The 25,549-nt window shown below is 45.8% G+C and overlaps 1 protein-coding gene across 2 annotated transcripts in view; it reads right to left on the reverse strand.

The window, feature by feature from the left end:
* LOC118777522 (rapamycin-insensitive companion of mTOR-like) overlaps window positions 1–25,549 on the reverse strand; it is a 50,171-nt gene continuing 24,622 nt past the window's right edge. The window contains exons 7-39 of one of the 2 annotated variants that reach the window (XM_036528541.1): window positions 24,423–24,549; window positions 23,658–23,827; window positions 22,254–22,321; window positions 22,029–22,096; window positions 21,165–21,247; window positions 20,852–20,939; window positions 20,597–20,687; window positions 20,319–20,385; window positions 19,909–19,989; window positions 19,494–19,594; window positions 17,868–18,027; window positions 17,439–17,540; window positions 17,101–17,147; window positions 16,651–16,786; window positions 16,056–16,255; window positions 15,407–15,533; window positions 14,549–14,713; window positions 14,183–14,259; window positions 13,609–13,687; window positions 13,234–13,343; window positions 12,431–12,518; window positions 12,099–12,191; window positions 11,797–11,903; window positions 11,078–11,331; window positions 9,489–10,533; window positions 7,833–7,913; window positions 5,968–6,145; window positions 5,701–5,785; window positions 5,106–5,315; window positions 4,782–4,937; window positions 4,424–4,547; window positions 3,927–4,065; window positions 1–2,104 (exon numbers count right to left, since the gene is read on the reverse strand). In XM_036528541.1, coding sequence (XP_036384434.1) covers window positions 2,030–2,104; window positions 3,927–4,065; window positions 4,424–4,547; window positions 4,782–4,937; window positions 5,106–5,315; window positions 5,701–5,785; window positions 5,968–6,145; window positions 7,833–7,913; window positions 9,489–10,533; window positions 11,078–11,331; window positions 11,797–11,903; window positions 12,099–12,191; window positions 12,431–12,518; window positions 13,234–13,343; window positions 13,609–13,687; window positions 14,183–14,259; window positions 14,549–14,713; window positions 15,407–15,533; window positions 16,056–16,255; window positions 16,651–16,786; window positions 17,101–17,147; window positions 17,439–17,540; window positions 17,868–18,027; window positions 19,494–19,594; window positions 19,909–19,989; window positions 20,319–20,385; window positions 20,597–20,687; window positions 20,852–20,939; window positions 21,165–21,247; window positions 22,029–22,096; window positions 22,254–22,321; window positions 23,658–23,827; window positions 24,423–24,549 — 4,782 coding nt within the window. In that variant the 3' untranslated portion in view covers window positions 1–2,029. The remainder of the gene's footprint in view (window positions 2,105–3,926; window positions 4,066–4,423; window positions 4,548–4,781; window positions 4,938–5,105; window positions 5,316–5,700; window positions 5,786–5,967; window positions 6,146–7,832; window positions 7,914–9,488; window positions 10,534–11,077; window positions 11,332–11,796; window positions 11,904–12,098; window positions 12,192–12,430; window positions 12,519–13,233; window positions 13,344–13,608; window positions 13,688–14,182; window positions 14,260–14,548; window positions 14,714–15,406; window positions 15,534–16,055; window positions 16,256–16,650; window positions 16,787–17,100; window positions 17,148–17,438; window positions 17,541–17,867; window positions 18,028–19,493; window positions 19,595–19,908; window positions 19,990–20,318; window positions 20,386–20,596; window positions 20,688–20,851; window positions 20,940–21,164; window positions 21,248–22,028; window positions 22,097–22,253; window positions 22,322–23,657; window positions 23,828–24,422; window positions 24,550–25,549) is intronic. The other variant, XM_036528542.1, reaches the window with a different exon arrangement.

Here is a 25,549-nt window from a genome sequence, read left to right on the forward strand (position 1 = left end):
AAAACAAGAGAAAAAAAAAACATAATGGTCCAGCCAAAAGAAAGAAAGCCCCAACTGTTCAGCCTCTTCAAAATTCATTTGTGTTTACAAATAATGGTTACATTGCATAGCAGTTACAAAGCGTATAATTTTTGTATTAAGTCTGTAATAAGTGATGGATGGGATACTTTTGTGTTACTCCACATTTACTAATTTTTCTTGCCTTTTTTTGAAATGCACTGAGACGTATGAGAAGTAAAAAAACCTTGTCTGGACTCAGAGCTGTCATTTATAACAGTCTGTGTACAGTGGTCCTTCTTTGTAACCTGCAGAAGTCTTGCATTGGAAAAGTCAATTTGCAAAAGTCATGACATGGTTAGCTCACAGCTGTTGCAGTATTTCTCCCTTAACTGTTCTCAATCTGATGACATACAAAACTTAATGATGCAAATGAACGTAAACTTTCCAGTGCAAGTATTTATAAACAATGAGGGGTATCAGCTGTGGGGCATCTTATTGAACTCTTAAAAGGTCCTGATGATAATAACAGATTACTGAAAATATTAATAGCATTGTGTTGATTTACCGTAACTTCACTGAGAGTGTATGTCAAGCTCTTCAAATTACAATGTGATCGATATTCTTAAAAGAACTCACCCTTTGACCTCCTTTATTGCAGACAATCTGTTCCTTTTCACTGTGAAAAGCATTTCATACTCCCTCAAAACATAATGACCGACATAATGCATTTGCTGTAATAGTGTTAACCACTATAATACGTCCTTCCAATACCAACAAATGCATTAAAATGAGGGAGCACTTAAGCACTTACGGTTTTCAATGTAGCAACCACAATGATGCCACAGAATGATGTTACATCAGGAACATTTAAAGAGATGGTGTTCACTCCAAATAAAGAATGGTAACATTAACACCTACAAAAGGAGAATTTCCTTCTTATTTTAGCATTGCTTATTTTGTGTTTGAAGCTCAGCGTTGTGTAGCTGGATTACCATTTACATTCCTTACAATATATGGCACCAAATATCCAAACTCTGGATTTGCCAGTGGTTTACTGATAGAAAACACAACTGAAGACGGTCATTGCTGTGATGTGCACCAACCCAATACTTGGAACTACTTTATCTGTCCCCGACAAAGCTCACAGCCACAAACGCTATTAGCACTGCTGCTTCAGAACTGAAATCAATCTCTGCTTGCTCTCGCATGTTAAGAACACAAGGGCTAAATGTCTTGCTAAAATAAACAAAAACTGCAAGCAAAAATGTGGGGGAGGGTAGTAGAGAGAAGCTTTTTCTTTGACCATGCGGAACATCAGACTGAGAAAAACAGGCATCGAAGTAGAATAAATTATTTGGCATTCGATTGTCTGAAATATTTGCAGAGAAGAAAAAAAAGAAATCTTTCAAATAGCAATCACTCTTTCATCAGAATATTGGAAGTTGTACTGTCCATTTCTCCCAAATGCAGGCTGACTGATTTATTAGGGATGAAGTGCTCCCATCTGAAAATGCTGGAACGTCCTGTAGTGTTCACAGTCTAGATAAAAAATAAACCCGTTTGGGAAATGCCGAGTTAAAAAAAAGAAGAAACATGCTTTTGTTGATTCATAACAGTAACAGAATGCATTCATCTGGAGGGAAAAGGGAATTTACCCCACCAGCACATACCTTATTCAGTTACTGTCATTTCAGTTCATTTTTAATAAAAAGTTCAATCTGTAATGTGTTCAGTGCTCAGGTTTCAAAGTGTCAGTCATAAGCTTTGCTTTGTTAAAGAGTTCCTCTGTAGGATCCCCCAGGTCTGTCTGTCCTTCAGCTGCCCGGGAGCATCCTGCTTCTCCTCTGTCTTTCGTGTGTTTTCCCCTGACCTCAGCCTGCTCACTGTCCTGTGTAAGCGCTCTCCATATTCCTCCTGTTGTCCCTCTCCTGTTCTCACCGCACACGGATCAGGGACCTGCAGAGGGCTTGGGGCACCGGTGCGGGGAGGGCGCGTGTAGGGGGGAGGAGGGGTGGAAGCGATTGGGTGGTCAGGATTCGCTGTGGTCGTCCACACTGACTTGCTTTTGTGCCATTGAGAGGACGGTCTCAGCTTCCTCATACATCTGGGGAGAAAATGGACACAATCTGAGAAGGGCATGGCAGAAATCAGCGTATTCCTAAACAATATCGGCCTCCCAAAATGGGGAGAAAATGGACACGATTTGAGAAGGGCATGGCAGAAATCCGCTTATTCCTAAGCAATACCGGCCTACCAAAACTCACGGCGTAACAGACTAGTATTCTGAATAGGCCCTCAATCATGGTGTCACCATGACCTATTAAAATATTCAAAGATATGAACAACATATCACTTCAACCATCCCAACCCACACGAACACTGCCCTAACGTAACAGAGACCTATCTGAATGCACCAGCTACCACCCATGATCTCTAATCAACACAGGGAGTTATCAACAACAAACACACAGTTATCTGTAGATGCAAGAAAGATTTTGACAAAGTCAAGCGCAACTTCTTGTTTGCAGCTTTCGAGAAATTTGGTTTGTGAGAAATTTTTATTAGACAGATCAGAGCACCACACAATGCACCCACTGCCTCAGTCATCACTAGCAATGCCATCTCACACCCTGTCACCGGGTGACCGGGTACAAGCCAAGGATGCCCGTTATCTCTCTCACCGTTTGCAGTATTTAATGACCCATCTGCAACTGTTATGTGACAGAATAAATGTGCATCTGCAATCACAACAGAAAATTCAACTCAAATAAAATTACCCTATACAAAGAAGACATACTGTTATCTAAAAAAAAAAACACCATGCAGAAGGTTATCAATTATCAACCAACTTTCTTGAATATCTCAGGCCACTCTGTGAATTGAATTAAATCCATAATTATGCCCCTGCATGGAAGCTGGTGGAACACTGCAGCCCAAAACTCCTTTAACTCCAAAAGGCAACAGGAAATACTTAGGCACTAAAATACCTGCTAATTTACCAGAACTATTCCATACTGACTTCACACCAGCCAAAATGAACTACTTATTCTCCATGACACCAGATCTGCCTCAAACCAGCTAGACTCAATAATTCTAATTTCCCATCCTATTCCAAATCCTATAAGAATAAATCTTGCCACAGTACAAAAAGACAACACATTGGGAACTTAGGTGCACCACACCTTATGGAGTTGGACTAATGATTTTTTTTTTTTTGATCCAATGACAAACATCTGGCACTCATGAGGAAACTCATCTGCCTAAATGCTGAATGAATTATGCCATATGACATAAAGACCTTGAACAAATCGTGCTCTTCAAATGTCCACATTTTGTTAAATGACACACTGTTCTTTGACAGCAGCATGTATGCCAAGTAAAATGATTTCTCTGACATAATAGTACAAGGGGATATGCTTGTCTACTCTACATTCTATCCTGCCAAACAAATGTAACGTGAAATTTGGTTTTTTTGGAAAATTGTTTTTTTTAAAACACGTACCAATGACTGCACAGATTTTTTTTTCTTTGCGCGAGATTTGGAACCCTTGGGTATGTTAAAGTTACTGCTTGATGAAGAAACACGGACGGCGTTATTCCATACTTGAGACGTTTTTATTAGTACAACTTGATCAGACAGACAGCTCGACAGCTCGCAACCAACTGCCCATATCCCGCGTAACAATCACTGCGCATGTAGACGTACGCATAAAATAGTCCCTGGAGCAGCTCATTTTAAAAAATGGAAGAAATGAACTGGGACTGTGAACTTGTTCAAAATTGTTAACTATGAACATGAACTTGTTCACTTTAATCTGTGTGAACTGAACTTTGAGCTAGCTCTTGTGAAGTGTGAACTTGCAAAACACTAATTAGCAGAGTGAGTCAGAGTGAGAATGTGCGTGGTGGCAGGGTGACGTGGTTACCAGGATGAATTGGACATCCTGGAAGAGCTCCTGGATGAAGCGCCGAGAGGGCAAGCGGAACATGCAGTGCGCCAGCAGGTAGGACACCTCTGAATACAGACAGATGTCATCAAAGGCGTAGGGGAACTTCTCCTTGATCCTGCAAGCAGACAGAAACACAAGAGAGAGTGAGGGGAAAACAGGCAAGAATGAGGACAGAGAGAGGGCACTCCGCCTGACTTCTCCCAGAAGGACGTAGGGCAACAATGGCATGTGTAAACAGCTGTCAGTGCAGTGACGGATACCAGAAACACAAGTACTTCTGGTGCTCATTTGCAAGGAATCGAAGCATGTCTAAACGCTGAAGGAATGTGGATCTAGTGGGAAAAGCCAGCTCCCCAGAAACACTGCTATTGGAAAGGCTGGGTGAACTAAGCTGATCTGAGGGCCATTTCTGTCAGGCGCTGTGAGGCGCTTGCATGTGGGAAACAGGTGGGTGTGGGCGAAGTGTCCCTCACGTGAGCAGGCCGGTCTCATGGCCCTTGGTCCCCACAGAGGAGCTCAGGTTGACCACCAGCCGGAGCACCTCTTTCCTCAGGAGAGCCCTGCAGGCTGGCGCGTCCTCTGGGATGGCCTTCACCCCTGGAGAAAGAGTGTGAGCCTGCTCAGCACCAAGTACCAGCCTAGCCTTAAACACAGTGCCAGGAAATTCATTCTACTCACACATGTTTATTGTAATGGTGGCTATCCATTTTGAGTGAAAGTCAATCACACAAGTATGGAAACGGTGCAAAAAAATACATATAATGTAGGGTTTTAACTAATGGCAGCAGGCAGTATTATTAAGTCTGTGTCACAAAGGCTGTTTGTCCTCACCCAGGACAAGCTCTGTGCTGCGGGTGCTGCTGGCAGACCCCTGGGACACCACGTCGCTGCACCCAGAGACCCCCGAGAACTTGGACTGGGGCATCACCTCCAGGTGGTTGTGGATGGATGGGCCGCACCACTCCGAGTATGGGACGTCACTGAAGTCTGCGGTGGGGAGAGAGGGTCAGACACGGCAGAGGAAGCGACCGCTGTGAAATCTGCCCCAGCGGTGACGGCGTACGAGGTCATGGCTGCGTGTGTCGGTGTGGAGGAGAAAGCAGGGGAGGGTGGCCCCTTTTACGGGTGCAGGTGCGGCGAGGTGCGGGGCCTCACCTGTGCGGCCCTGCGTGGAGCTGTGCGCGGCGCAGCCCAGCACCTGGACGCCCACGCAGTACAGGCAGTTGTCCTCTCTGTGCTCCTGCAGGCCCGTCTCCCCGGAGCCCAGCAGCTGCTGCTGCTCGGCCCGGCCTCCCGCCATCAGCTCGGTGATGCTGAACTGCTGCCTCAGCAAGGGGGCGGGGTGACGAGAGCCCTCCCCTGAGCCTGGAAGAGGGAGGGACAGGGAGGGGCATCAGGACAGGCACAGGGGTGGACAATCAGACATGTAACATACACGAGACCCCTAGAGGGTAAAGAGCCACTGCGGTCTGGAGTGGACAAATTCTCACACAGGAAAAAGTCCAGGGAACAAATGAAGGATCAGTTCTCACATAAAAATACTTCCATCTAGGAATCAGGTGGCTGACTCATTTGCGAAGAGGAATAAAGAACATTATACTGTAGCCTTGTGACTGAAGGCTACCACAACGATCTTCTTTGATTTTCATTCGACTATAGATGTACCCATATAAAATGACCATCAGTTTCAAATATGTTGTTTGCTTGTGCTTGGTTTGGATGCCTGTTAAAGACCTGACAACAACTTTACCATCTGATTCTCCAAAGAAAAACTTGGCCGATCTCTCCTCAGATGGCGGACTGGTCCGCTGCTGGAAATAAGGTGTTTCTTTTATCTGTGGAAAAATAACATCGGCAAACACTGATTATGAAGACCACAGAGCAACTCCACCTAGCATCCACCAATGAATGAAAAGCAACGGAATTTCATTTTATCAGACACCAGTTGGAAACACAGACATTGCTTCAGTGTTACATATGGAGATGACCAATGAGAGGCTGAGAAGGGAAGCAGCACCTGAAACATGTTGTTGATGTCCATGGGCAGTGCCAGGCCAATGTAGTCATCTGAGCACCCATAGGTGGCGCTGGAGACCATTGAGCGGACAGAGGAGGAGCGCTGGAGGGTCGTCTGGCTGATGGGACTGAGGAGGTCCTCTTTGTCCAGAGAGGCAAAACTCAGTGCTTTCAGAAATCTGGTGGAGAGAGGGAGAGGGTGGAGAAAAGTACGAGAGAGGAGGACAGAGGGAGAGAAATGTGGGAGAAAGGGTGGAGGAGAGAGGAGGAGGGGGAGAGGAAGAGGGTGGAAGAGAGTGGTAGAGAGGGAGAGAAGAAGAAGGGGTAGGAGAGTGTAGGGGGAAGAGGGAGGAGGAGAGTGCGACAGAGGGAGAGGGGAGAGGAGACAGAAGAAGGGTGGAGGAGAGCAAGAGAGGGAGAATGTGGGGGAGAGTGAAGAACAGTGGAGGAAAGTGGGAGAGAGGACGAGAGGGAGAGGGTGGGGAAGAGGGGAGGGCAAATAGCAGGGGTAGGGAGACAGGGAGGGGGAAGGGGGTCAGGCAGCATATGAGAACACCACAAGGTCACATAGGGATGGAGAGGAGAAGGGAGATGGGGAGAGAGGGATAGACAGACAGATGTACACATAGACAGATATACAGATAGACAGACAGACAGACATAGGTATCTATGCCACTAAAACAGGGGAACTGCATCTGAACAAGGAAACTGAGAACAAATCACCAAAGACATAATAATCCCGCACAATGGGTAATTTATTCTGATTGGGTTATCAGTGCAGGAACTGTCATGTGTACTAGTTTGAATCAGCGTCATTGTTGCTGAAATCTTTCCGCAACAAGCAAAACAAAACGCAGTATGCTTTTGTTTTGCATGTTGCAGTCATGCAAAAACAATCCTTCAGTTTGGGTTTCTGTTAATGCAATAATTTCTATGGCTGCTATATTCAGGGCAAGGTATTTAACCTTGAATTTTCTTAGTAACTATCCATGCAAAAATTGTGATAATATATACAATTATATATTATAATGTAATTACCTGTGCTGACCTCATCTGTTCATCTAATTCATTGGCCAGCTCAATTTACATTGACTAAAAAAGCAAAGGGAACAAGTGAACTAAACTGATTACCGGTCTATTAGCTAGCTAATGTTAGCCTTTTCTATCTACCGACCACTATAAAACTACCCATATCTAACTGTACAGACACATCTGAAATGTCTCTTCAGTAAGTGTAGGGGCACAAGCCTAAAAGACATCTGGCCTGATTGAACCAGTATGAGACAGCAGAGGAGGTACTTTTGCCTGAAGAATTTAATGGAAACAATCCATCTGAATGTGGTGGGGGTGTCATTTGCACAGGGAGGTCTGTTTCCACGGAAAAGGGGCAGAGAACGGAGAGTGCAGTAGTGTGGTAGAAACAACGGTAGGAACTGCTCCCATGCCCCTCTCCAAAAAGTAGCACAATATCTTATCCCAAGATAGCAACACTAACAAAGGTTAGCAACAACGGCACGCAGAAACAGGGTGCGGAGTTTCCTTTGATTGAAAGATTTAGGGTTCTGCAATTAAACTTCACAGAACAGTCTCAAGGTCTGGTCTACTCGTAGCTGGCAGGAGATTGGACAGAGGAGGAGCTAGAGGGAGAGTGTTTGTGTGTGTGTCTGTGTGTGTGTGTGTGTGTGTGTGTGTGTGTGTCTGTGTGTCCAATGTGTATATGGTTCAAGAAGCAGGAGAAATGTTTGCAAGAGGGCATGGGGAGGTGGGGGTTGGGGTTCAAGCGCTTCTAAACAGGGACTTTCTGAAATAGAGAAAGAAAGAGAGAGAGAGGAAGACAGAAGCCAGTCCCTGGAGTTGTCCACGCACCGTGGGAAGAGTGTTCTGGATGCCCTGCGATGGGGCCCGACCGGGCCATGGCCCAAACATCTGAGCCTCTTTATAGAGAACCTGAGGGGGACCATCAAAAATACAGTTTGGGTTATGGCTGTGGGGGGCTGGGGCCTTTGGGGGTATTTGCTGCTTAAAGGGTATGGTAATATTAAATGGCTTGCACTTGAGATACAGTCTTTTCAAAATGTATCCAGGCATGGAGTAGAGCTTGGTATTACTGGGAAGGATGGGAAACATGTTGAGTGGTGGTGGTTTGACAAAAACAAGGCTCTTTTGCTTTATATTTCCCCTTCAAGTGGTTTCCAGTGTAATTTCCTGACATTCTGTCCTGATCCACTTCTGACCTTTTACTAAAGGTAACCTGATTTGCATCTCATTTGAATGGACAAACTGTTCTTCAGTGTTACTGTGGACATCAACATTCTTCAAGTTTCTGGAGTGAATTAACTGGCAAGGGAAGGGAGGAGGAAGAGAACACGTGGTTATGTTACAGTGAAACCAAAGTATGGAGGACTATCAGGGTCAAATGCAAATGGGTAAAAACGATGAGGGAGGAACAATAACCTCATTGTGTTAGTCCCTGCATTATCATTCTCTGTCCACTGGGCTTTCCCTATGGAACACACGACTCCCCCCATCAAACCACACTCTCACTCAAATAAAGAAATGAACACTGGGCCCTAAACAAATTCCCATCCTACCATTTCCAAAACCGTCACCAAGTTATCTCTTGTAAACAAATGTTAGGTTATAACCAAATTCCAATCCAGCCTCTCTGGAACTGTCACTGTGTTATTCCAGGATTTACAAGGGGTAAACTGCAAGACAGTGACAAGAAACATGCCTAAAAGTCTACAGGAGAACAGCAGTGCATGTTCAGTATAGAGAGATTTTCCCACAGACACAGCTGCTGTCCAGGGTCCAGTCCACTCCACCCCCTCACCGGCCCTCTGCCCTGAAAAAATGTTTAGCTGCGCCCAACGCACCCAGATCCACGGTGAGTAAGAAAGTGTGGCCTAATGCACGGCTGCACACCCCAGGATTTCATTCCGAGCCGCACACCTAACCACTCAAATCAACCACGAATCATCATCTAGACTTGGCCCACCTCAGTTCCTTTCCCAATCCCAAAGGCGTCTATGCCAAGGGCAGCTGATGGGATGCAGGTTTGCTGAGTCATCATACATAAAGCTACTCTAAAGCGGTACGACAATAACCTTTCTAGAAAAACAAGATATAGATCTTCTGAGAAGCCTTCGTTTTAACTCAGGAATTCAAACACCCAGGCAACTGGCCAAGAATATCTGTGGGGATTTCCACAGAAACGTTTATTGCAGGCTTCATGATGATTTTCCTTGGAATACTTAAATGAAGTACACTCACAGCTTCCATTATGGTTCATCTGTGATGGAATACATCTTTTTGCTGTACACAGAATGTAACTTCCTTACAGCCACCACTGAAAAAAATCCATCTTTATATGTGAGGATGTGGAAAAATAAGATGAAGTAGACCACAGAGGAAAAGAGAGAGGAAGCAGAGGATGAAAAGAGGAACCGAAACGGGAAACAGTAATTCGGATGTGGGGGGCGGGGGGTGGAAGAGGAGGAGCTGAGCGCCTCTGTGGCCTACCTGCGGGGCGTGAGCCGGGAGTCCAGGCTCCCGGTTTTCATGGTGATGGTGTCGGTGAACAGCACGTCCTTGGCGGGGGAGGCGAGCGCCTCGCTGTGCGACAGGGACGGGTGAATGCGCTGCTGCTGCAGCCGCTTGAGCGTGGCGTAGCCCAGGGCGTCGCGCGGGCTCGTGTAGATGAAGCTGCAGTCCGCCAGGCTCTTGATGGCCCCCACCGAGGGAGACTTGAGCGACTGGGCCCGGCGGGGGAGGGTGTGGGAGGAGCCGGGCGGGACCAGGGACACCGAGTTGGACTTGGACAGGGGCATGTGGTTGGACTGGGGTGTGAGGGAGTTCAGGGCCATGACGGTCTGGGTGCTGACCACCGTGTTGAGGCTGACGCAGTCCGTGTCCACGCTCGGGGAGTCCATGCCGCCCCCGACTGTGTCCCGGGACGGGCTGGAGCTCATGGAGCTGATGCCGCTCGTGGTCGTGTCCGTGTTAAAGCTCTGGCTCCGGCTCTTGAACGGGGCCCCTCCCCCAGAGGAGGAGGAGCCATCCCCAGCGAGCCTCTCCCGGCTGCTCTGCTCCCGGTGGTTCTCCCCCGAGCCGGCCCCGCCCCCTAGTCCACGGGGCAGCCTGGGTTCCTCCTCCCCGATGCTGGGCGTGCTGCCCCGGTCCCCCGACGCCTTGCTGCCCACAAAGGACGTCTCCAGGCTCACCGTGGGGCTCTTGGGCAGCTGGCCGCCGTTGTAGACCGGGGTGAAGACGTCGCCCTGGCCGGGGGAGTAGATGGCGGGCTCGGTGACGGTGCGGTTGCGCCTCAGACCCCCCAGCTTGAGCTCCCCGGGCACCTTGGGGCCTCCGCTGCCCTTGGGGTCGCTGGTGCTGCGCAGCTTCTTGCTGGGGAGGGACAGGGAGGTGATGAAGCGGCTCCGGGCCAGGCGGCCGGACGTCAGGATGGTGAAGGGGCTGCGGTCCTTCTGGGGCTTGGCGCGCATGTACAGCGGCGGGTCCTCCGACAGGTCTGGGCCCTCATACCGATCGTCGTCCAGAATGTACATGCCTGAAAGCAACCACAGTTTGAATCAGAATCAGAATCAGACGGCCAAGCAGGCACGTACAGACACAAGGAATTTGACTCTGGTTCCAGTGTCTCTTGTAGTGCTTTCATACAACATCAAAGTGACAACAAATACTAAACAACAGTAGTGCAGGGCAAATACATGGAGTAATGAATGAGGTATATATGTACAGCTATTGCACAATGAACATGCGTGAATGTATACATGAGTGCAGCCTGTGGATCTGTACAACAATTAGATATATATAACTATTACACTATATTATATTCAGCTATTGCACAACGAACATTTGATAAAGTGTATCTGAGCGCAGGCTATGGACACGTACAACTCTTTGCCGCTATTTGCATCACACAGTCTTGCCACAAGCGGCACTCACACCGCAACACATTGAAGACAACCACACGGCAGTTAAACATGCCGCACAAAAGCATTCCTACTTTTAGCCACAGCAGTGCACCTCCAACACTTAATGGGCAGAGACAGAGGTGGGAGTGCGGCTGGGGGGGTGTGGGTGAGACTCACCGGGCTGCGTGGAGTCGCTCTCGCTGTTGTGCCTGGAGCTGGTGGACTCGGAGTTGAGGCTGAGCGTGCTGGGGACGGACGACAGCTCGCTGGACGGCTGCTGCTGCTGCTGCTGCTGCTGCTGCTCCACCTCGTCCGGCACCACGGGCCACAGCTGCCGCCGGCTGTGCCGCACCGCGTCCCAGCCGTGCTGCTTCAGCAGCTCACAGCCCTGCTTGGTCTTGGAGATCAGCCCCAGGACATACAAGCAAGTCCTGACAGGGCAGAGAGACAGTAACCGGTCAAAAGTTTGGACACACCCGATCAAGATAATGGGAAACATGCATTCAAAGACATTTTGATCTTAAGACTTATGCTTAAATTGGTTTCTCAGGCAAATATAAATAGTGAAGCTAATGCCTATGTATGAATTTCTTTCAAAAAATGTATTTTTTAAAAATATTTTTGCCTACTTTGAAAACTCTAGAATATACAATGTAAGTAATTCCATTTGTGTTATTTCGTAGTTCTAAAATGTGGAAGATAGTAAGAATAAAGTATTAAAGTGATGTCCAAACTTTTGACTGATACAATATATCAGCTGATTCCAGATCAGCCTGGCCAGAAGCAGGCAAATTCAATTGGAATGGCTTAGAGGTCTATAGGTATAAGTACGGCAGTGATGGGCGTGCAGACATAGCGGCACAGTGGTATTTGGGAGTGTGAGGGACAGTGCTTACCCTCGGATTGACAGGACTTCACAGTGCTGGGCAAGGGCCACGATGTCCGGGATCACGTTCTCCTCTTGGAGGAGGTTCAGACCCCAATTTGAAGAGCCGATATTACCCTGGAAAGATTGATTAAAGAGGATGCTCAATGAAGGCTGTGCTCCTGTTGAAAATACGTGAACTGCAATGGGGCTGAGGTGGCGTTCGGGTTAACGAATGGTTGTAAACAGCTATGTGATCACAACACACATACAAACCCACATACAACCCTAACTCTAACCAAAAGTCCCAAACGAGACACTCAGGGTACTGACCAGGGCCCACAGTGCAGCCTTCAGCTGTTTGATGCCCTCCCACTTATCCAGCATTGGGGAGCGTACTGTGTAGCTGAGGTCCGGAACCACATTCTGGGGAAAGGTGTGAGAGACAGAGGCAGGAACATGGGAGCAGAGAAGAAAGAAAAAAAGCAGGAGAAAAACAAAGGGGAATGTGACAGAAAGCGAAAGAGACAGAGGAGAGAGGGAGAGGGAGAATGGGGGGAACCTGTTACCACAACAATTCAGTTCAAAGTTTTGTACACACAGGCTAGGGTGATCAAAGCCTGTGACATGTGATCGGATGCTGTCCCAGGCCAGCAAACACTTACCTGACTCTCCAGCAGGTGGCAGCCTGTCTTATCATGGACAAGCTGACCGTACAAGTGCACAGGAAGATAAACATTTGGCCTTTGTAACCTGCAACACAGACCAGAACCAAATGAGGAACGAAAGAGAAGTTGATGCTGTCATACTACTTCAAAACACATGAGGTGCCAGAGGGACCTGGCCTCCACTGAAAGTATCACTTATCACAGTTTGCACAAGAAACAACGCTCTGAAAAACACAGGTGTCAGGAACAGCAGATGTTGCTGGGTAAATACTGGATATTGGTATTAGCACTGATAGCCTCATTGCATTTAACTGCTGCTAGGAAACTTCATATTAACTTCAGGCTGTGATTGGATACACATGTTAAGCCATAATATTTATATTTCACCCAGAGTGACTGCCAAAGTGCTAGTACAAAAGCGCATTTCACAAAACAGCATTAGGCATTGCTGTAAAAGCAGTGGACAGAATTCGGCATATTCCAGCAAGTGTCGATGCCAAACACAGTGCTGAGATGTAGTGTGCGTACATGGTTCAACACATAAGCGAAATGCAGTATCTCCATTAATACGTTCATGCCAATAACTTCATGCCTTACACAGTGACCACAACATTCCCAAAGAGAGTTACCACATTTAAAAAAAAATGACATATAATGGGAACAAGAGATCTGTATACTGTCCTCAGTGCCCTTTAAGCAAATTTGAAAACTTGTAACCAAGCAGTCCTCGAGGGCAGCAGCTCTACTCTGTGTGAGGGGGGGATTTGTGTTGTTGGGGCCCATCGAAGTTCCCATCTGACCTTTGGTTGCTTCGCCGGACGTAGTTGTCTCCGTCGATGGGCTTACGGTAGGTGGTGAGCGCCTCGTTCAGCTGCTCCTCAATCAGGTCCACGTACTTCAGGTTATACTCCTACAGTGACAAGAAGGGGGTTGCAGTCGGCCATCATGAACACACCACTGTGTGGGCCAGGAACAGTCCAGAAAGGAAATCATTGATTTGCATCTATGCAAATAACTAGCCGCGTTTCTCATGCTTTCTGGGAAGCAGCCTTGGCAGATGTTCAGTGTTCACAGCTGTGCTCCAGACGGATACAGGCCGATATGTGAACCTGATGCAAGGCGGGTGAGAAGGCTTGACAGGAAGACTTCCTGAGGAAAATGCTGGGAAAACTTACTTTCTGCCATTTTTCCAACTGCTTCGTGACGTATCCCCTCTCGTTGAGGTAGGAGAAGCCCTTCGGAATTGACAGGAACCTGGAGGCAGGACACGCTTGGGTAAAAAGAAGAAACTAACACCTCTCCACTCACACACAATGAGTGCCATATCATTGGGTAAATGATTACTGCTTAGTGCCACAGCATAGTGTATACACTACCAACCAGTCCTTTAGGGCAACTTTCAAACGTCAAGACATTATCCTGAGAACTGAAAATGAATTTAAAGCCCAAAAAGAGAGATTTATGTTCAACGTCAGCAGTAAGGTAGGAGCAATTTATGGTGTTAATCAAAGGCCTGTCTGCATTTTTAAGGAATTAGTGGACATACATGAACAGAAAGCTATGGACCCTGTTACTTGTAAATTTCACCTGCTGCATTAAGATTCTGCTCACTGGCATAATTTACCTTCAGCCACCAGACAATGAGCTTATCAAGAATAAATATTTACTCAGTACAAAACTGACCTTAAAACCAGGGGTTCAAAATATGCCTTTGAATAAACTAACAGTGCACCTGTTCTATGGACTCACCGCAAGAGAAGCAGGACGCCTTTGTCGCCCAGGTGGGTCAGTGCTGGCTTCATGTGGATAAGAGCGTGGAGGTTTGCCTGGACAGGACAGCAAGGCGGATTCAGGGACACAGAAGACCACACACAATGCTGTAATGGCAGACACACCGCCATAAACCAGCACAAGACATGAACTAGAATGAAAACGTTGGAGAATAGGTTGAAATATCAGAAAACTGCTTTACCCCCAAACAACCAAGTGCACAGTCTGTGCAGACACTAGGCAGAGCTCCAGGCTGCAGCCTTCAGACTCTCCCTCCCAGGGCCCCCCACCTGCAGCGCACGTCCCCCTCGGCCCTGGCCTCGGCCCTGGCCTCGGCCCTCTCACCTTGTCCTCACACGCCTCGTCCAGGATGTCCAGCGCCTCCATGGAGATGGCCTTGTTGCGGTCGTGTAGCTGAGTCACCAGCAGCTCGATGCCCCAGTTGCTGAAGAACTCAACGTTTGCGCGCAGCAGCACCCGCAAGTGTTTGGTGGCGTACAGCCTGCAGTTCTGTACACAGCCAGAGGGGGGAGTGGGGGGTTGGTCGCCGCAGGCTTACGTCACAGCTGAGACATTCCTGGCACGCTTGTTTCAACCTGAACTGCCTCATGATAAGCTCAGCAGTGTACATGAGTGCTTAGCTAAAATGAAAAGTAATGGCATTTGTTTTCACCGCGAGCATATTTTCCTCATGTCATCTCAAGAGATGAATCTGACTGATAATATTTTTATATTTTGATCTGATTTGATTTGATTTCAAGAATATATTGAAATAATAAGATCCACATATAATGGCACCAACACAAGTAAAAAAAAAAAAAAAAAAATCTGAAACAAATAAATCTTGACATTTTTCTTTAAAATCTTTGCAGGGAGGATAACCGTGTTTTTCATTATAGTAATAATCTGTGTATATTAAGTTAAGGAGAATGAGTAACAAGGCCTGGAATTAATCTGTCCTGACGAATACTTCCTGTTTTCTCAGCTTTATTTATATTATCCTTGGCCAGAATGGAGTTCTGACCACAATGATAATGCTCTTTGTGCTGTGTACAGTATAGGGAAATTACCTCCTTAGCACGACATAGCCACAGGCGTACCACAGATGATGCTGACTTGTAATTTACACTTAATGGTGGGTTTAACTTTCAATATGCCATCATAATAATTCTTAAGACAGACGCACAGAAAAAAAATTCTTACGTCAGTGGCAGCCGTCAGGATCTTGGAAAGGATGACCCGTGCCAGTCCATCTCGGCTATAGTCCAGGGTGGACACAGTCAGCTTCAGCAGGTGGTCCTGGTTCTTCAGGGAGCACAGGTTCAGCAGGCTAAAGGGACAGACAGAAGAGCAGATGCTGCTTAGAACACGGTCACCGGTCAGAAGGGCTAATGCACAAAGGTTTGTCAGAAAATTCCCAGGCTTTAACTGCGCTACACAAATCTCCGCACCAGCAAACCATGTTATGCTGGCTCTCACTGTGCTGCCTCTTGCCCTAATTCTAGTCATATGCTACCTATACATACAAACTCTGTGTCTGCAGCTCTGTTGACTGTATGTCCTGAGCACGGCTGGAAAGCCAAAACAGTCCAGACACCCCATTTGTACCTGGAACATGCAATAAAAGTAAATGTCATTCTGCTTTCAAATATATTTTTCTGATGCAGGTTCTTTTCACATGGAGTAAGAGTTAGATAACACAAAAGGTTATGTTATAAAGGTCAAAGGTCAAGCAGTAAGTTAAGCCTACGGATATAGCTAGTTCAGGACAAGAGACAGTGGCTACAAGAGAATTCTCCACAATCTTGGCCCTATTCAGAAGGTGGGTCAAGGGTCAGGGGTCAGGGCTCACCACTGGAAGACGCCACACTTCTCAAGCATCTTGACGCCGTTCTGGTGGGCGGAGAGTGTGCCCAGGAAGAGGAAGTAGTGTTGGCTGAGGGTAGTGAGCAGCCCGTTGCTCTGCAGGCTGCGGTCCGGCTTGAGGCCGGAGGAGGAGGACAGCCACAGGACGACATCCTTTACCAGCTCCTCCAGATACGCCTGGCCATCCTGAGAGAGCACAGCATGCAAGCGCAGCCAAGGGCTGGGTTAGGGCATGTGCAGAGTGGGTGTAACGGTATTTATACCGGGCGTCACCTCATACTTTGAATATCATTTCTTGATCTGCTGTTTAGTCACTTCCAGAGTATAACATACAAATTGCAAACAGCCAGTTCCAAGAACGATATAATTTACAACTTCTCTGTGTACTCCTCTCACTGATACCTACACAAAAAGTCAAAAAAACAAATGCCAGAGAGTTCCAATCAGTCTGGACAGACAGGTAAGCCTTTGTATAAGGGAATCTGTTAATGTAAGTAAGTGTACTAGTGTATTAGTGCATACACTAATGGTTGAGTGTGTGTACAATAGCACACAAGCTAATGTTTGCAGCTATCCCTCACCTCGTCAGACTCCAGCAGGAACTGAATGAACTGGCAGCCCACCACAGTCAGGTGCTTGGCCTTGCTGTGATCCAGCTCCAGGCTGGAGAACAGCTTACTGCTGGGCTTGTAGAAGTACAGCAGCCTGCGCACAAACCTGAGAATACGAATCACATTATCCAAAAAAGGAACGCAACGGATGCCTGCCATGTCACGCAAAAGTCAGCAAATCTGTGGCGCTGCGACGCGTGGAAGCCCCTTGTGGCAAACACAGGCACAGGATAAACCAGGTCCCATGACTAGAAAGACTGAGGTCACATGACTTGAAAGGCAGTGCGCTGAACCACCACCTCTACTAGTTTAGCTAAAATAACAGAAACAATTCTACTGGCACTGGTAACAACCCATAGTCTTTGCTTTTGAGTTCAGCAACATGCTCAACTTTCAAAGGGCAGAGAAGAATAATCTTACTTGTGTATCTGCTCATCTTTATTGCTCCGCAGGCTCATATTTGGCCACTGTAGGAAAAAAAGAACACAGCATAACATTACAGACCTAACATTACTACACACAGTTCATTGCCCCATTCAGACTTAGTGGAGAAAGTTTAACCAGAGTGTCATATTACATTACATTAATTTAGCAGACATTCTTATCCAGAGTGACTTCCAGCACAATAGAACAAAAGTGTATCCATTCAAGCTGAAATTTTACATTATGTAAAAGCTGCATTCAGTTCTGAAGCGACGTGACAGCTCGGTCCCAAAGGCAGCAGCTTGCAGATCTCGCTGAGGTTGTGGCCCCCTCACCTTCAGTATGGTAGCGATCAGAGCCCAGTCCCATTCCAGGTTCTGCTTGTGGTTGAGGATGTGACTGTCTCTCAGGTGCATCATAAGTGCTTCCTCCGAGTCCTGGAAACAATAACGCACAGGCACTCACGTCACTCAGCCAGACACAAGGGGGCGCTGTCTCTGGGCACTGGCCTTCAGACTGACACGCCCCAGTATGTCAAGATTACACAAGATTTACTAATGCATACAGAACTTGCACTTAAAACACATTTCAACACCTGAAGAGCTGGCGGGATTGAACACATGACGCTGGGATGTTTAAAATGTAATATAAAAGGACATATAGTCACATATAATATGAAATCGTGTGCACCCGTCTCTGTGAACAGGAAGGTAAATATTTGCATGGGGTGGCCGTTATGTGGCTTTGTGAGGGGGCGGTGGTACCTTAATGATGAAGATGTCCTTCTGAGCACGGAGGTCCCTGTAGCAGCGTGCTGTGATGGATTTGCGGATGATGTGGTCCAGGTACAGGCTGCTAGGCTTGGGCCCACGTTTCTTCTTCTCGTGAAAACACTTCAGGTAGTTCACAGCAGCGCTCGCCCGTCTGAAAAGCAACTAAGCTCGTAACCATGCTACTGACAATATAAGAAGACTGACACTTCCTCAGCGCTACTACAGTTATGTACTGAGCTCTTCATTTATTAGGAGAAATACGAAGCAACAGCTTACAGCCACATTTTTTTTATTTAATATCCAAGATGAATGAACAGATCACAAAAAGAAAAATCACCAGGGTATAAAACCACAAATTTTTCACGGCTTGAGAAATAAAAAGCAAAAAGTCTATATAGTATATTTTCATTTAACACGAAAGAATGAATCATCAAATTATATTTGCTATCGAATCACTGAATTTTATTATTGTTAGGGGTTTTGCCACGATAAATTGTTTAGAGCAGGAACAACTGGAATGAGCAGTTTGTCACACCATTTATAGTAAGAATGTAATACATAGCATGTAATATTGTCATGGACATTTGACATTTGATACATGCATTATCAAAAATACAATGGAATTACATTTCTTCTAAAATAAATTCTAGAAAAACGGAAATGATTTGGGGACTCCACTGTTAATTGAGAATTAAGCATCACTTTGATAATGGGATAAAAAAAAAAAAACAACCATGGTCACTCATGTAAAGAGGTTTCTGTAGGTGTCTTCATTAATTGCTATCCCTAACATAAAAGTTTTATTGTACATCTTCAAGGATGACACCTGCCTGCCATTTAACATAATATATCAATATTTTAATGCTATATTTTCCATGTCATATCAAAAAAAGTGGCAAATATGCAATGAATAATGTTGACCAGTAGGTGGCATTATTGCTCCTCTGATCCCTCAGTCACTGCTGGGATGATCCATGGAGGACACACCCAGGGTTTGTTCACACACCTCTTTTGCCTTCTGTTGTTCTCTTGACTGAAAAGGAGACTCACATACGCTAAACTAAAACGACACCCTCGGCTGTAATCTAGATAGAAAACTTGTCCAGTCATGTAACATGTACGTTTGTCTAGTTGTTAGTTGGTCAACCCATACCTAACTACTCTTCTTGGCACACAAAGTAATATTCAACAGCATACAAAGCAACATCCAAAACTGTATTCACTACCTTCTTTTAGTAATACTGACAACCGTGTGCTGTGTTGCTCTGAAACCACAGTGTGTGTGAACTTCTTCACATTTACAGCAGAAAGGGGAACTCCTGGCTGCATTGTGATGCTCTATGAATGGAAAGTGAATGTAAAAACTGCAGATAACCTAAGGTACAAAGGGCCGTTCTATGTACACTACAGAAGGGATATAAAGTGCCCAAATCACGTGAGGCTTAAACAGACCACCTTCTATGCAATATATAAGATTAGTATACAGATATAGATGAGTGTTGTCACCTCCTGTCACTTTTCTGTATAAAAATAGGAGGTACAGATAAGAAGCCTGAGTACTTGCTGCCCCTTTGTGTGTAATACTGTGAGATGTGAATACAGAGCGCGAGCACTCACAATCTTTTCTCCTGCGAGATGTCGAAGGAGGCGGCCATGTTCATGAGCGTGGGTAGGCAGTGCAGGTGGTGGCTGTGGGAGTGAGGGAGGATGGTGTTTGCCTGGACCAGAGTGAGGAGGAGAGGGAAAGGGTTAAATACTGCAAATGGCAAAAACAACAACAGCCAAGGTGACAAAGCGTAGCAGTCAACATTCAATAAGCAAGGACAAAAGCTCTATTTTGCACGTAATAAGGGTTTACACAGACCAAACAATGCGGTGCCGTACAAATGTGCCCAGAAGAAATCAACTGACAAAACTATTGTGAACTCTGATCGCACTGCAACTTTTGGTGCAAACTCGGGAGCATCAGCTTGCTCTTTTTGCTTTTAGAATCAACACCAATAGATAGTAACAGATATAGTAACAGTGATACCATGTGCAGTAGTTCTCCCAGAAGGATGGTGGCTCTCACAGAGATGTGGTCATCGCTGCTGGTGATGACTTCCACCAGCCCCTTAGGTGAGAAGAGACAGGGGTAGTGTGAGAGAGAGAGTGTGTGTGTGTATGTGTGTGTGTGCACATGTGCATGTGCATGGGGGGTGTAAAACCACTGAATTTCTTATGGAATAGTTGGGACACATTTAACACAAAGGAACAGGAAATTAAAATTTGGGATCAGAATTGAATCCACTGGCTGGCATGAGAAGTGGAGCTGAACCTTTGCGTGGAGTTAACCCATGTGAACTGAAATAAGAGCATGCTGAAAGAACTCAAAGGACCGCTGGAAGTACTGTTGTACTGCAGGGGTTAACACGCTTCTGCAGCCATGGCGGCATGCCCTACCTCCAAAAGACCACTATTGATGAAGGCAGATAGTACCAAGGCTAGGTAGTTGTCCATCAAGTCAGGTCTAAAGAACCGGGCAGAAAAACACACAAGTACAAAAAACAAAGAAATCAGTGTGAGCCCGGCTTTAAGCCTTCAACAGAGTGCCCTGAAATGACACAGCAAAAAGAAAAAAAACAAACATTCCATTTGAAATCTTATTTAGCCGAATGAATGTGAAATGTTGTCCTTTAGCAACCTTTCTGCAGCTCACTGGCCTATTTTGCAGCTCTTACCTAGACCTCGCTCGATGTGGAAGGATGATTTTTGCTTCTGAGGCGACAAAACCGTCCGACAGCCTCCAGCTGTCCTGAAACCTGCTGGGGTCTATAACAGAGTAACACAAACAACTCAAGTATAGAGCAAGTGATGAGGAACACCACATTTTAAAGGATCAGGAAAATTACAGCTGAAATCTTGTAGATTATGCAGAAAACCTGGTGGGAAAATAATCGTATGGATGGATAAATACCAAAGGTGGCATTCCTCACCTACGCTGAGAAGTGCTTCAATAAAGTCTTGGGTGACAATGGGAACAGGGAGCCGGAAAATGTCGTACATCACCTCTAACAATCCTTTCTGTGGGAGGAACAAGGACCAGAGACGCTGGGATCTGAGAGGAGGCACTTTCATTGTACTGCATTCATTACATATCATTTCTACACCATCACATAACATTATCATTTCCATTAAATGCATGAATACGAGCTCTTCAGACATTTCCACACATACACAAGCGAGGCATCGTGGGAGCAGGCCAAGAGAGTGCTGAGCTGAGAGTCTGCGTCACGTAAGTGCACCTACCCTCACTTCCATATTTGGTATACAGAGCAAACCGATCAATGACTGGATTCCGGAGTTGCCCGACTTGCACAGGTTAATAATTCCTGGAGCCAGAGAGGGGACAACAGAGCAAGGGCCAGAAGAGTAAGTCAGAGATCATGACCAACAAATCATTTACATGCTTCTTTATGTAGTTAGAATCTCATTAAGTACACTGCGTGTGGGAGTATTACATTTTTACATCTTAAACAGTCCCCACAAGCAGTTTTACTGTTCCAATGAGATGACTTTATTAATAAAGTCTTTTCCCCAGAAACCTGGATTAATTAAATGTAGCGTGACAAGTTCCGGGAGGTGACAAGTAATTAGGTCAATAGAGCACAACACAATACATAATACATAATATTGTAAAAAGAACAATAAAATGTGATTCATATTACAAAATGGGGCAACAATAAGACAGGCAAGGAAAATGAATAATCTTCATATTTCCATTTTTTTTCCCCTCAGAGAGGGACACAGTGCTTACAAACCAGCAGGTACAAACAGTATCCATTTATTCTGATATAGGAAAAACTTATGAATAACCATTTTGACGAATAACGCTGTCTGCATTTTATATTTGGCCAAGAGGGTGGAAACATGTCAGGACTACAATACATAATACAGTACTACAATAGACAGTGAAACACGACACAGTCATACATATTTAATTGTTGTCTGTGACTAAAATATTGACATCAAAATGACAATCTGATGCATGAAATACGTAGGACATTCTGACTCAACAGAATGCAGACTATGACATGGGGAGGTGGATAGGTGGGAGTTTCCAGTGTGGTAACTCTGTTGAAGAGTTTGACCAGTAATAGGAATCCATCTCACCTGACCAGGAGCGGAAGGAAGCCACAATCGCCATCTTGCTGGCCAGGAAGCGCGCCTCCCTGTCCTCCCTAAGGTGCAGACATCACTGTGAGGTGCAGAACTGAGGATGCTAGTCACACAGTCCAATGTAAGGCATTGCAGGGTCATACATCAAACGTGATGGAGATGCAGAGAGAACAGCGCCTCTTCACACTTCTGTCTCACACACAAAACACACACACTTACTTTAGCTGACCCTCTGCTGTGTCCGGGTTGTGTCTGTAGTGAAAGTCTGTGTAGGGTGCTAGGATTTGCTGAAAGACAGAGCAAAGCTGTACTGAGTGACACATATTTACATGACATATTTTATAGATGCAACCATTCAAAAATAAAATCCGCCAGATCTCCAGGACATGAGATCCAAGTGAAAATGGTTCATGGTCTCAGCATCTTTTAGGAGGAGCAGAAAATAACCAGGACTCTAGAGTTAATTCACCGAGTTACAACAGATAATCCACCAGGTCAGTTTTCATAAACAATAGCTAATTAATGTTCATATTATGAACATGACAGTCAAAAAGCAGCAGCAAGCACTGGCCATGCCTAATCTGTCCTGATGCAGTCTTCCTGCTGAAAATTTGACTCAGATACAAAGTCAGTGCTTAAATGTGTTTTTCTCCAGTATTAATATTAAATAAACTGAAAAAACACACACTGAGCACTGCGTGGGTTCACAACATGTGCTCAGTTTGTGAAATGTTCCGGAATTCAGACTGCCGAAGCTTCTGTTCCAACTCTTTACTCAAAGGCAGACACACATAAACCTGCGCAGCCGTCCGATTACCGTGTGATTCAGAGGCAGACAGACTACACACTAATTAATGGGGTTCGGCATTGAGGGTCCTGGCGTGGTATGAAAGAGAGTGGAAGGGAGGAATAGACAGGAATAGAGTCACCCTTCCTACACTGAGCCATACCTCTGTCAGAAGCATCTCCTTCATGCATCTGTTAAATCACCACAAATTAGCCCTACAGAGTGGACTTGAGGATGAACCCACGGATTGTGTGAGTGGGTCTTACAGTTAAGTACATATGTTACGCTAAAGCACTACAATGCTGGCCTAATCTAAATGGGACTTCAGTAAATGAGTATTTAGTTCTTTATGAACCTGCACCATTTCTTTAAATGCAGCCCCCTGCATTCTCAGTCTCAAACAAGGCTATCACACTTCTACTTACTTTGGAAAGGTTCATAGCAAGTGCTGTGTTCCCACACAGGTGCAGGTGACAGCGAAATAGAGGAAGTGAAAAATATGACCAGTGCAGTTAAAAGTGCACTGGACTAGGGGGTGTTAACCAGACTATTTTCGTCTGATCTTTTGTATTCATGCAAAAGTTCACACACTCTATTTTTGATGTGGGGACTGGTGGCTAGTAAACAGTGAGAGACAAGTTTATGTTTTTGATAGAAGAAAAAAAAAAACTTTCATGTGTCTTGTCATGTTGGCGTGGTGTGCTTGTTAAGTGAATTAAACAATGACGATTTTTTTTTTTTTCTGGGATATAGGACCACCGGGCCCATTAAAAAGCACATTCCATTTCTTTAATGTGACCGTGGAAGGGTATCCGAGTGTGGGTGAGAGCGCGCACCTCGAGCTCGACGTCGGAGCGCACATACTGCCGGGTGTGCGGGTGGTTGAGGAGGTGCAGGATGGTGGTGATCAGAGCCTCGTTGATTCGGCTCAGCTGGCAGTCAATGACGTTCTTCAGGATTGTGCTGAGACCCCCCCGCTGAGCGACCACCTCTGGGTTCTTCAAAGCTGGTGAGAAGGGCAGGGGCAAGAGGAGTTATACTACATTGCTTTATTGTCCTTTAGCAAATGCTATTATCCATAGTGGCTTTCACAGGTTACAATTTTTACATGTAATCCCCATTTATACAGCTGAAGGGGTTAAGCACCTTGCCCAAGGATACACCAGCAGCGCCCCGGCAGGGAATCGAACCAGCGACCTTTCGGTTACGAGCCCTGCTCCTTACCACTACGCTACACTGCTACCACTGAAGCAGATTTAATACCCGCAGACACTGTGCTCAGGCTGATCGTCCTCACTGGAGAGGGAGGGGTGGAGAAACTATGAACCGACGATTCTTTACGAGCTTCCCATCACCTCTGTGTTCATACTGAAGAGGGGGACGATAACCGCAGACTTAAAGGTGTAACAATTTGTGCCATGCAGCTCTTCCTGTGGGAGGGCCCAGGAACCTAACGATCACACAGATCTACCGACTGGCAGATTTCTATACAGCCCACACAGTACTCCTAACAGGGGGCATGCAGGGTCGTAACAGGGCCCACTGTACACAATCAGGTCCTCTCACATAAGCTCCTAGCGAGCGTTTTAGTGTGCACCCACCGAGCTCGCAGATGATGGCGATGCATGCCCGCACCATGCGGTCACGCTCCTGCAGCCCGTCGTTGCCCACGGCGATCAGAGAGTTGGCAATGGAGCTGGGAAAGAGCAGGGCGTTCACAGTGATCATCTGCAGGGTGAAGAGAGGGAAGAGGCAGGTTACCCATTCACTGCAGCAGACCGTCTGATCCTGGGGGCACAGTGCTGTACGCTTGTCTGTGGTGCCATCTAATCCAAGTATTGTTACATCACTGACAACACTGAACCAGCCTGAAAGAAAGCACAGACGTGAATCTCTGAAATGAAGACACAGATCCAAATAAACCTGTATGTTTGCGTATGTAAACGACCAATCTAGTGTAAGAAGACTAGACTCTAAAGACATTAAATATAAGTAAAATGAAAGAAAATGTGAATTGATTCATGATATTCATTCTTTCCATCATGACTCATAATCTAATAATGTGACTGTGCAAAATTGTTCCACCACAATAATGGAAAAAAATCACAGAACAAAAAGATTGCTGACATTAGAACTTCAGAACTGTAAGAAATGAGCATGCAATAACCCAGACATCTTCCATCCTTCAGTGGAGTTACAGTAAATGGTTCATTGTTGAGGCCTAAATGTTATACACAGAGCAAGTCCCAAATCTAAAGATGAGTATGCTAAACATGTCCTCTATTCAGGCAAGTAAAAAAAAAGACATGTATATGACCAGAGTGTGCAAGTGCACCATATTTATGTGGGAATCTGGCCTCATTTTTCCTTAAAAGCACATTTTAGCTTTCCCTAAGTGGACATCCTGCCATTGCAAAATGTTTGCTTTAAACCTTATAATGGTTCAGGGCGAATCACTTGGACTCCCGTAATGATATTTTGGTAAGAAGATTAACTGTTGACACCCTTAGTCCACTTTCACTTGTGCTGGGAGAAAAAAAGTAAAATGTAACTGTAGAAAGCCCTGGACTTCAACTTTGCAAGTTGTTTATCAGTGTGGTGACAAGGTTCCGAGAAGAGCCAACCCAAAAGAGAGGAAACCTAGTTCGAAACAGGAAGTCCAGTCAGAGGACACTTTGCACACACCCACAAACGTCAAACCACAACACACACAAGCTCACACACATAC

Source organism: Megalops cyprinoides, chromosome 5 (genome assembly GCF_013368585.1).
Source record: "Megalops cyprinoides isolate fMegCyp1 chromosome 5, fMegCyp1.pri, whole genome shotgun sequence".
NCBI lineage: Eukaryota > Metazoa > Chordata > Actinopteri > Elopiformes > Megalopidae > Megalops > Megalops cyprinoides.